The sequence below is a fragment of the Psammomys obesus genome, unplaced genomic scaffold (genome assembly GCF_907164565.1).
Source record: "Psammomys obesus unplaced genomic scaffold, mPsaObe1.curated_primary_1811, whole genome shotgun sequence".
In the NCBI taxonomy this organism is placed as follows: Eukaryota; Metazoa; Chordata; class Mammalia; order Rodentia; family Muridae; genus Psammomys; species Psammomys obesus.
Genome location: NW_026585504.1, coordinates 48,009,926 through 48,021,688, shown reverse-complemented (window position 1 = coordinate 48,021,688; position 11,763 = coordinate 48,009,926). Strand labels below are relative to the sequence as shown.

At 49.3% G+C, this 11,763-nt stretch overlaps 1 protein-coding gene across 1 annotated transcript in view; it reads left to right on the top strand.

Moving 5' to 3' along the window:
* Nucleotides 1-25: 25 nt before the first annotated feature.
* Nucleotides 26-11,763, top strand: part of Tnfrsf11a (TNF receptor superfamily member 11a) — a 61,904-nt gene continuing 50,166 nt past the window's right edge. Inside the window, exon 1 of the mRNA XM_055603085.1 lies at nt 26-103. Coding sequence (XP_055459060.1) covers nt 26-103 — 78 coding nt within the window. The remainder of the gene's footprint in view (nt 104-11,763) is intronic.

The following is an 11,763-nucleotide window of genomic DNA, read 5'->3' as shown; positions in this document are numbered from 1 at the left end:
GCGCCCAGCCCGCCCGCACCGCGCCATGGCCCCGCGCGCCCGGCGGCGCCGCCAGCCGTCCGCGCCGCTGCTGGCGCTCTGCGCGCTGCTCGTCCCGCTGCAGGTAAGGACCCGCACGGCCGGGTCGGGTTCCCTCGGCGCCGCAGCCGAGACTCGGGGGTCGGGCTGGGGGCTCAGACCTCAGCGGCAGCGTGGAGGAGAGGTGGCTGGAAGGATCTTGGGGGCTCGGGCGAGGCTTGCGGACTCCCGGCTCCGGGACACGGGATCTGCGGAGCGCGGAGCTCCGGGGGCACCCGGGGACTCGGGCGCACCTGGTAGGCTCCTCCCGCTAGCGCAGTGGGTCTCCGCGACACTCAGCGAGATCGTAAGTACAGACCGTGCCAGTGGCCCCTTCCCCCAAACCGCTACCCCGAGGGTGTGCTTTCAGTCCGCGTGAGTCCGTGGGAGCGCAGCCCCCGACCTGGCCTCCACACCCTCCCCTAACTTGGTTGTCCCTCCGTCTCCCCGGGCGAAGGTGGAGAGCTGTAGGAGAGGGGCACCGGTTGTGCTATGAAAGGTAGAATTTGGAGCTTCCTTCCGCGAAGCTGAGAAGCTTTCCTTTTCGCGTGTTTCTCCTCCCTCCTCCCCACAGACAACTCGTGGAGCGGCAGGAATTGCTTGTGCTTAGAAACCTTTGACCATGTTAGGATGAAATATGTCTTTGCAATGGCAGAAAGTAGGGGTAGTGATGAGCCGCGAGCTGTTCCTGATGCCAGGAACAAGCCTCGCAAGTCCCTGTTTCCACCTGGGCTGGACCTGGGCCCAGCGGCGATGGCCATAAGGTGTAACTGGAATGCACAGTACTCAGGGCCTTTCTGGGGGTCATCGGGCACCAGCAGCAGCCTAGAGGGGGAGGCAAATGTCAGTGTGGGGAATCTCCTCTCTGCAGGCAGATTTTCTCACGGGAAGAGCTGCCAGATCCCTAAACCCCCTCAGGGTCCATCCCCTGCCTCTACCCTAAGGAGCTGCTAGCTCTCGATAAGGAGGGAGCTTGGTTTCCAGTTGCTGGGCTGCTGGCAACTGAGGGGTCCTGCTGGTTCCGTGTGGCAGCCAAATGTTCCCTTCTGTCCCGGTGGACCGAGCTGTTGCGTGTGGCAAAGCCTGTACACGCAACGCTTCACGCTGGAGTTCCTCTGAGGGAAGGAAAAATGTCAGCGAGGTTTCTTGGCTCAGCAGTTTTAGATTCCCCTTTAAGCTCCTGTGAATGTCACTGCCCGGGGAGACCTAGCTGTATTGAGGGTGAGGAGAGAGGTTAAGGCCAGCTCAGCCGACGGTCAGGATAGAAATGGTGCCGTGTTCGAGGTTGGAGCAGAACAGCGTTCTAGTAAAGACTCCGCGAGTGTGCTCCGCGAGCGCTGAGGGGAGATGCAAGGACCTAATGGAATCGATCATTTTAAGCACTTCAAACGTTGTTTAAGGAAGTACTCAACAGGTGGGGCATGGAACTACCCTTTTTAAAAGAAAAACAAAACAAAACAAAAAACCCAAAACAGAACAAACAAACAAACCCAAAAAACCTGGATCTCCAGTGAATAGCTAGCTGCCCCGGAAAAAGCTGCCTGACCACACAGCAAAAAGGAAAAGAAAAAAAGTACACACATTGTATTCCAGTAACAAAATAGCATAGCATTTGAAACCAGCTGGTACCTCCCCTCTTCTGCATGTATGTGTGTCTGCATGTACGCGCTGCCTGGCTTCGTGGGGTGCTGGGGATGGAACCCGGAGCCTGGTACATGAGAAGACGGAATTCCGCTGAGCTCCATCTCCAGCCTTCGCACTGGCTTTTTTCACCTCAGGGTGACAAGTGTACATGCTGTGTGGGGCTGGCTTGTCAGGCTGTCTTCTTTAGAGGGCAGTAGCCCGCAACAGCTGCTGCAATGTTCAACAGAGTCACAGGTTTTTAAACCGTGTCTGTGGTCAGCAGACGAATAAATGGTGTGCAGAATCCACGGGCACAATGGGCTGACCATAGGTAGCCCGAGTTCGTCTCTCAGATCGTCCTGTCTCTAACTTCTATTTCCCTTCTGCTTTTTTTTTTTTTTTTTTTTTTTTTTTTTAGCCATTTTAATTCCATACTTTTCTTAAAATTTGTGACAGGAAAAACTTTATTTGTGAGTAGTGAGCTAGGGGTCAGACTCACAATGGTTTTCAGCCTGTGGCTCATCACCCCCCTTGGAGGTCGGTCGAATGACCCTTTCACAGGGGTCTCATACCTGAAATCCTTCGTATTAGATATTACTATTGAAAACAGTGGCAAATTACAGTTAGGAAGTAGCAACAAGAATAACTTTATGCTTGGGGCCGTCAAACACCAGGAGCTGTAATAAAGGGTTTCGGCCTTAGGAGGGTTGAGAACCACTGGGTCCACTTGAAAGTCACCTCTGTCCTTCCACCTTGTGGATCTGAGGACGAGGCTCAGTTCAGCAAGCTTAGTGGCAGGTTGTTTGCCACGAAGTGGCGGGACTTCGGTGAAGATTCACAGCGAGCATTAGTTACAGCAGGCTTCTGAGTTGACCATTTCCACTCAGGTGACTGGCCCCAGGTGCCCTTGGGTACCTTGTCTGTGTCCAGCCTACCCAGTGGAAGCCCATGCTCTCGTATATCTGTTTGCCTGTATTTGCAACTCAGATTGTTTTCAGCGCTAATGAAATTATGTCCTTAAATTTTTAAGTTTTATATTGGTAGTTTGGCTTTTTATTCACTTGCACAGTTGTCACTGAGACAGCTAGGCGTGCACCAGGTTACCTAAGGCCTCAGGGCTGATTCCATCAACGGCCACTTACAGAGTGTAAAACATGCTGTTAAGACACAGGACAGACGCATAATTAGATCTGCCCAGGTTACAGTCTAAGGGCAAGGACAATGGGAGAAGCTGTAATGGTAATAAAGAAGTGTGTAATGAGAAAAGCTCAGAGGAGGAGGGGTGAAGGGGAAGTAGGAAGAGCAGGAGGAGGGAGAAGGTGTGCTCTGTGAGGAAGAGTTTTCTCTAGTGAAGTCTTTGAAGGGTGGGGAAATCAAGCGTCAGAGAAGAAATGATCCAAGAGGTGGGTCAGGAAGAAAGCTTTCTAGGTCAAGGGGATGGTGTGTGTGGTTTAGACATAAAGGGATCTTGCCAATGAGAAACCACCAGTGTTTATGACCTTACAGATTAGCACAAGGCCCTGAATTCAGGAAACGCACCAAACAGATGAGGTATTAAACCTTTATAGTTTTGAGATAACTCAGACACGGCCCTAAGTGAGGTGGCAAAGTGGACTACACACAAGTCGGCTCTGGAAGAGCCTTTGGGGACCCTTCCAAGGAAATCCCCTAGGGTGTGGCCACACTTGTGCTCTGCCACGCCTTCTTATTTTAGCCCAGAAACCTGGGTATGGATTAGCTTTTTGTTTGAGAACATGGGCACGCAGTTAGGTGGATGGGTAGAAGATGCCTCTCCTGTTACTTCCTTTTGGCCTCCTAGACTGTCATAGGAACATTCTGTGCTTCCATCGGGGACCACGAGCTTGCCTTTTCATTATCTACCCAGCCGTTGTTCCTACACCAGGAAAACGATAACAATAAAGTTGAGTCTCTGAAGGTTGATAAATCACTGTTTTATGAGGCGCTGGAAAGGGGAGTTCCAGACTCAGATCTCTCATAGAGAGTGCTGTTTTGAGAAGGTGTAGAGTGAACTTTATTTGCTGTGGAAGTATCAGGAAAAAAGTCCCGTGTTGAATTTTCTTATTTTTGGAATGCCTAGGGGGAAAGTGAGGAACTTTTCCTCCTCAGGTGTTTGATGGATTCTAGGGATGTCTGTGATTTTTCCCTGTGACTGCTCTGATAGTTCTTGCTATGTCCATGTATCATGCCTGACATCTCCTCCTAACCTCCCAAGAACTGGTGGCTTCTCTCCTGCTTCCTGCACCTTCCTGTTCTTCACCCCCAGGGACATGCCTACCTTCACCACTGTATATCTCTGACTGTGAATTAGGCTTCTGACTGGGCAGTTTTTCCTCCTGCAGTCGCATCCTTGTCCGAGTTTTCTGTAGGCATCTCTCTGGATGCTTGAGTATCTACCGCTAGAAAGACAGTTTAAGTTCAGTTCATATTGTCTGCCCACAAACACTGAGGCCAGAGGAACCAGGAAGGAGCTGTGGGCGTCTGCCAACAGGCTTGGTCCCTCCAAAGTTGGTCAGGTGCTTTGAAGTTGGAAGTCCTGTGGGTGTTCTCTGTCCTGATTCTGAGAGATGAACAAGGTGTGTTTCCTGCCAGTGCTCCCTTCCAGGTCCTATGCCCCCCACCCCCGTTCCTCATCTCCACCCCTCCCCACCTCACACTCCCAAGGCCCTGGACTGCCTTTGTCAGTCACCACAGGGCTGGCTGGCATTGCCCTTCTCACAGCAGCATGTTCCCATTCTCTCTGACAAGCAGCCCGAAGAACCCGCAGTCAGCATGTGGAAACACATTCTTTCAGCTGGATGATGACAACCTTGTTTCTGCTTTCGTTCTGTTGGCTGCCATCAACCTTCCGCCTTTGGTTCCCAGAGGGGCTGCTCCGTGCAGCACAGGGCATTCAAGAAGTGAGGAGAAAATAGGTTAAATGCATGTGTTTATTAGAGCAAGGTCAACAGCCCTACACTGACACTGTAACAGGCTAAAAGAAACAGACCAAGGGACAGAGCCCCCTTAGGAGAGCAGAATTCTAGTCATGTGAAGAGGGAGCATTTTCAGTGTGGCGTGTCCCAACCTGAAGTGTCCAGGGAAGAGATGTGGCAGTGGAGCCTGTCTTCTAGGGCAGCCAGGAACTGCAGGGGGCTTATTGGAGTGTTTTCTGGAGCTAGTGAGGGCAGCGTTCCTGGATTCGAGGGTGTCAGGCAGGGAGAGAAGGCACTCAGGGCTTTAAGTTCGAGTAGAGATATTTAGATATGATCTTGCTACACGTGAGCCGGAGAGAGACCTGACCAGATCTGGGTTTCAAGGGGAAGGAGTAGCCAGGGCTGGTGTGGGCCAGCAGAGAGGCCTCTGCCTTGGTTCAAGGAAGAGCTACAAAAGGCTCAAATCAGGTCAGGGCAATAGAGCGAGCAGAATTGAGTGCAGGGGCCAGTTTCAGAGCTGCTGGCTACGCCTGTGGTGCGAGCAGCAGCAGATGCTGTTCTCGGGCATTAAAACAAAACAAAACAAACAAACAAAAAAAAGCGGGGCAAATAGTTTGCCACTTGCATTGTATGTTTTGCAATCTTTAAGTTCAAATCAAAGCTTTTTCAGGTTCATGTGAAAACAAACTTTTCCTTACAAAAAAAAATAGTGATGTTTAAAGTGTTGACTAGTATTGCCCAACTGGAGGTGAACATTCTAAAGGCCCAAGAACCAGCCTGGGGTATCTGTGTGCTCTGGAACCGACAGAGCCATTTCCTGCCCTAGAGGTGTTTGGGGATGAGACAACCAGGATGAAAGCCTCACTCCGAACCCACTGAAGAGACAGAGATAAGCGCAGCGTGATCTCCCGAAGCAGAGCAGCAGAGCAGGTGTGAGCTGACCTAAGATCCCCCGCACCAGCCCAGGGGAGAGCACAGCCTCCTAAACGCCCTTGGGCAAGGATGTTTACATTGGACCAGGACTTCTCGCCTGTGTGATCATTTTCCTGGCAGATCGCTGTTGCTTTCCTCTCTGCCTAGCCCCTCCTAGATTCCACCGAGAAAACAATTCCGAAGCCAACAGGTGACAGGGAAGTCCACGGCCAGCCTCAGGAAGAACTGACTCCAAAAACTACCCTTTCAGCCCACCGGAGGAATGGAGCCTATTACATTTCCTGCTCAGAGAGTCAGGAGTACAGGCGCCACTTCCCTGCACTGGCGGAAATCTGAAGACTTTCCATTAAAAATGAGGAAGAACAACTCTAGCTTTTGGTGAATGTGTCGCCTAAACTGAGCAAATGGGGAAACGGGGTGTGGAGCAGCCGACAGTCTGCAGGCAGGCAGGCTCAGCTAAGCCAGGGTTTTTGCCCGGTCTCCCAAGCGGGAAGTGGATCAGTTCCCTATAGTTTCCATAGTTACATTTCTTATTTTACTTTATTCAGTTTTTCTTTTCGAGTGAATGTGATGTATATGTCTATCAGTCTCCACCTTATTCTTTTTTTTATTTCATTTATTTTATTTTATTAATTACACTTTATTCACTTTGTATCCCCCCATAAGCCCCTTCCTCCTCCCCTCCCGGTCCCACCCTCTCTCCCCCTTCTTCACGCATGCCTCTCCCCAAGTCCACTGATAGGGGAGGTCCTCCTCTCCTTTCTGATCTTAGTCTATCAGATCACATCAGGAGTGGCTGCATTGTCATCTTCTGTGGCCTGGTAAGGCTGCTCCCCGCTCAGGGGGAGGGGATCAAAGAGCAGGCCAATCAGATTATGTCAGAACCAGAAAATTTGAACACAGGGGTCTTGCCAGAGACTCATACTCCAACCAAGTACCAGGCATGGAGATAACCTAGAACCCCTGCACAGATGTAGCCCATGGCAGTTCAGTGTCCAAGGGGGTTACATAGTAATGGGAAGAGGGACTGCCTCTGATACCTTATTCTTTTGAAGCAGAGTTTCTCACTTAGCCTGGAGGGGGGTTGGCAGCCAGCTTACACAGTGCCGGAGGTACGGATGTGGAAGGCCCTGCTGCCCCTGAGAACCCAGGTCCCCACGCTTGTGTAGCAAGCACTGATCCCCAGCCCAGTGAGCTGGGCTCACTGGGATCCCACTGATCCCAGTGCAGTGAGCCCCCAACTTGAAAGTGTCTGGCTTATAACACAGCAGTTTTGAAGCCTATATCCAGGCCCCTTTGCTTCTTTTCTGTCAGATCCAGTTAGACAGGCAAGGTCACAGCCCCCATGTTCGGTGGAATTATTCACATCTGTCCTCAACAACTCCAGGGAATTTCCATAAAGCATAAAGCACCTCTAGCTCCAACATGTCTCCCAGTCCCCCAAATTTGTTCTTTAATGAGTCAATGTCATCTATATTTTAATATTTTTATTGTTAAAAGATTGTTCACCCACAACTTCCCTACCCCTAGGTTTGCCATGCTCTTGAACCTCTTGGTAATTTTTTTCCCCCTTTCAAGGCAGTTGACACTCATTTAATACTTAACAGCAAAACTAAAGCTCCCCAGGGTATTGCAGTCAAAACTTACAGTTTCTGACCTCCCAGAGCTCAGGACCTCCCTCCCCATCTCCCCTACCCTATCCCATCTAGCCTTCTTCTCATGCTTCCGCCTGTCTGAGATTGAGCACACAGAAGGATGGCTTTGAAGGGAAGATTTGGGAGTTTGGTGTTTGATACCCTAATTTAGTTTCTATTGCTGTGATAGAAAAGTTTGACCAAAAGCATCTTGGGCAAGAAAGGGTTTATTTGGCTTACCTGTGCCAGTCACAACAATCATTGAGGGAAGAGGCGAAGGCAGGAACCATGGAGAAATGCTCTTTCCTGGTTTAGCAGCTCAGACTGCTTTCATAGGCAACGCAGGACCAACTGCCCAGGGGTGGCGCCACAACAGTGAGCTGGGCCCTCCCACATTCACCATTAATCAAGAAATTGTCCCCACAGACATGCCCACAGGCCAATCTGATGGAGACAAGTCCTCACTAAAGTAGCCTCTTCAGGTCAACCCTAGCTCCTGTCAAGTTGACAAAAACTAGTCAGCACATTGACCCAATACTCAGGATTCTGAGGAGAAGAGGGAGGAAGGGGTGGAAGGGACAGAGGTGGGGCTGGTGGAGCATACCTGAGAAAAGTCTTATCTAGGCTAGTGTTTGACTGCCTCGCCAGAGACAGAGACTGGACTTGGTAGGATCTGGACCGTGGAGCAAGAACTGTGGGCCTGAGATCTAGCAGGCGGTAAAGGATTATCCAGCTGTGGGAACCTCACACCGGAGTTAGAAGCTTGAGGGTAGGTCCCAGCCACCTGAGGCTCATCACCTTCTTCCAGCCATCCTGATCAAGGTAGGGAGCTGCTGCGTTAGACCATGGCTTTCATGAAAAGGTTTGTGCTCAGTAGTACATTAACAATAGGCTGTGACTACTGAACTAATTGAAAGCACTTGCCAAATGTTGACCCCGCCTGTGTGCCCCTCATGTGCTAGCTTTATCTGTCACACCCACTCCACTTTCCGGGAAGATAAGGAAACTAAGGCATACACAGGTTAAGAAACAAACCTGCTATCATACAACTGGCAAGGGGCAAGGGTGGAACTCCTTTTGGGCATGTGTTCTGGTGGCCAGGAGTTTAACCCCTCAGGTAAACACCTTGTTAAGACAGAGGGAGCAGAGAGAGGCCTCCTAAAGTCAGTGTGAGACAGAAGCAAGCCCTCTGAGGACCTAAGTTCTAATCCCCTGTACCCATATACAGAGCAAGGTGTGGTGGCATGAGCTGCAATCCAACTACTGAGAAGGCAGACATAGAAGGGTCCCAGGTGCTGGCTAGCCAGCCAATCTAGCCAACCAGTGAGTGCCAGGACCAGTGAGGGACAGTCTCAAAAACTTAGGGCAACAACTGCAGAGATAACTCTGTGGTTAAAAGTGCTTCCTGAGCAAATGAAAGGGGAGGAGGTCCTCCCCTATCAGTGGACTTGGAAAAGGGCAGGGAGGAGACCAGGGAGGGAGTTGGGGAGGGGGAGGGAATGAGGGAGCGGGATATAGCTGGGACACAGAGTTAACAAATTGTAACTAAAAATAAAAATAAAATAAAATAATAAAAAAAAAAGTGCTTCCTGAGCAATCATGGGTGACAGGCTTTCTCTGCCGATGAAATAAGCCAACTCAAGTCCAATTAAAGGTATATAAAGGTAGGTTTATTGGGGCCTGCTCTTGGCAGGTTCACTGATTTCACAGGAGGAGGTCAGGGAAGGTGCTGTTCAGACAGGGAGACAGACAGAAAAGTGGGGCAGTGAGAGAAAGCACGATGGTAGAGAGGAGAAAGAAATGCAGAGAGAGACAGAGACAGAACCAAAATGTTTGGATTATATAGAAAAGAGCCTCTGGGGAGTTCAGAGTAGAGGGTGGGGTATGCCAACTATGCCTTAGTCAGGTAGGGACTGAGGGATGCCGGGAGAACCTAGAGGCCAGATCCACTTTGGTATGTTAAATGGGCACCTCAGCCAATTATCTCGAGTCTGAAACCCAACATCCCAGCCTTTTGTTGACAATAAATGAATAAATAAGGGGTGATGTAATTGTATATGACTACTTCCTGCTGATATTGGGGCATGGGTTTTTGGGGATCCAAAAGCTGTAAAGTTGGCCAGGTAAGGGAAGAACAGATTGCTGTCCATGCTCTGTAGGACCATTGGGGGCTAGGGACGTGAAGTTCCATTTGAAGCAGTTTGTGAGGGTGGACTGGAGAACCGGTGGATAGCTGTTTAGGAGCTTTCCTGAAAGCAGGTTTTGAGGAAACACCTGGACTTGGCAGGATGCTGAAATATGTGTGTATATATATATATACACACACACACATACATATATATATGTATGTATGTATATCCCATATGTATATGGGACAGAAGATAAAGTTAAGCAGTTTAGGGAGAAATTTTTTTTTTCTGGGTGTACATTTGAAACTTTTAGGCCTGTAGTCTTGGCAATTGGGGAGGGGAGAGTCCCAAAGCCAAGGAGAAGGGGAGAGATCCCACCCTCAGGAATAGGCCAGTAGGGAAACAAACTGTTGATTGACAGTACTTATCTGGAGTCCACTTGAAGTGGATTTGAGTGAATTCCCTGAACCTTACAGGATCTAAGTTTACAAAAATAGATGAATTTTAGATATGTCAGCATTACCTCTGTTTGTAACCTGGACTGAGATCCGCAGTGTAGAAAGAGCAGTTGACTCACACCTTTGAGTCATAGTAAAAGCTACAGTAAAATGATTTCGGTTAAAAGCATTAGCACTTTGCCCTCTCTCTGGAAGACTGGGAGTATTTATGTAGATTTTTTTTTCTTAGCACAATGAGAAGCACTTTTAAGTCTATACTAAAGAAAATGTAAAACCTTGAGCTTATGACTATGATAGTGGATCTGTAGTGGAATGTTTTATCAGAGTTAGACCAAATCAGAGCTCCGTTGATTAATGTTAAAGCTCTGAACTTGGAAGTCCCCATACAGCAGTTGCCCAGTGAAGGGAAGAATCTGAAGCATTTTTTTATTCCCTTATCTACCTTGAATCACTTTTTTTAATCACCATTTAAATTTTTAGGTGCTCCAACCTTCGTAACTTTCATTTGCCAACCTTGAACACCTTCTTAGACCCCCCCCCCCCGATCCTCCTAGTTTAAGTTTTCTTGTCCTCAGACCTTACCTCGAGGAATGGAGTTCAGGACCCAGAACCCACATAACAAGCCAGACATCTCATGCACCTCTGACCCCAACCCCAGTGTGTGCACAGGACTACGGAGGATTGCTGCGACTTGCTACCTTCCAGTCTGGCTGAGAAAACGGGATCCCTGAGTTCAGGGAAAGGCCTACCTCAAAGCAATAGTGGAGAGTAATAAAAGAGGTCACCTGACACCATCTCCTGGCCTCTGTGCATGCGCACGGGTATGTGTCACACACGCACACTCACACACACAAATGAATCTTTAATCAAAACTGAATAAAGATCAAAAGTGATCAAGGGAGACATCCAGTGTCGAGCTCTGGCTTCCGTGTGTACCTGCACTTACACACACACACACACACACACACACACACACACACACACACACACACCTTCCCAGGATGGCTGCACAGAAACAAGCTTGTTTATGTTCTAGGAATTTCATGGGGGGGGGGGTCTGTGTTTATTGAAAGGTTTCTAGAAGTGTTGATAAGCACAAGCAAAAATGCCCCTTTTTAAGGCTAAAAGAAATAAAACAAGCCCTTCAGCTCAGGCCTTGTGTGCCAGTTGATCCCTGACTCAGAAGAAAAAGAACTGTGACTCACTGAGTCCTCCCTGCAACCTCCTCAGGCACGGGCATCCCTGACTCCTCTCTGGTCCCCAATACCAGGAACAAACGGTGGTTAAACCATGATGACCCTGCCTTACTGACAACCCCTCCACACTTAGACTATGAAACCTGTGGCGACCCTGTGTGGCAGCCCTGCTGCGCACACCCCCAGACACTCACGCGCTCGTATTTACGCATGGCTGCTGCCTGCTACATTGGGGTTGGATTTGACATCCCACACATCCTTCCGTCAGAGGGTGAAAGTCTGGCCTCGTGAATTTTTGGAGGAAGTTAAATCACACTTTCTTATAATTACAGTGGATTTGAGTACACCTCCCGGGATCATTACCCTCCATTGACAACTTGCCTGCATTTAGAATTCTAGGCCTGTAACTGGGCACCTGGATTAGAGAGAGTAACAGAGCAAGGTGTGGGTGCACGGTCTGTGGTTGGAGTCCCTGGCTCTGCCTCCCACTCCGTGAGATGGACTGACCGTTGTGTCCCATCACGCTCGCCACCATGCCCCGCAGCCTCAAAGGACCTCAGAACTATGAAGGAAAAATGACTCTTTATTCCCTTGAGTTGTCCTATCAGGTGTTTTGTTCAGAACAATGGTTTCAAGGTAACTAATACATCTCCTTTGACCCTGGGGCCTACTTTGATGTCTGTGTCTGGTGTATGTTGTTTTCCATCACTGACATTTGTTTTAGTTTCTTGAAACGCATTCCACAGGTAGTAGGTGTGTGTGTGTGTGTGTGTGTGTGTGTGTGTGTGTGTGTGTGTGTG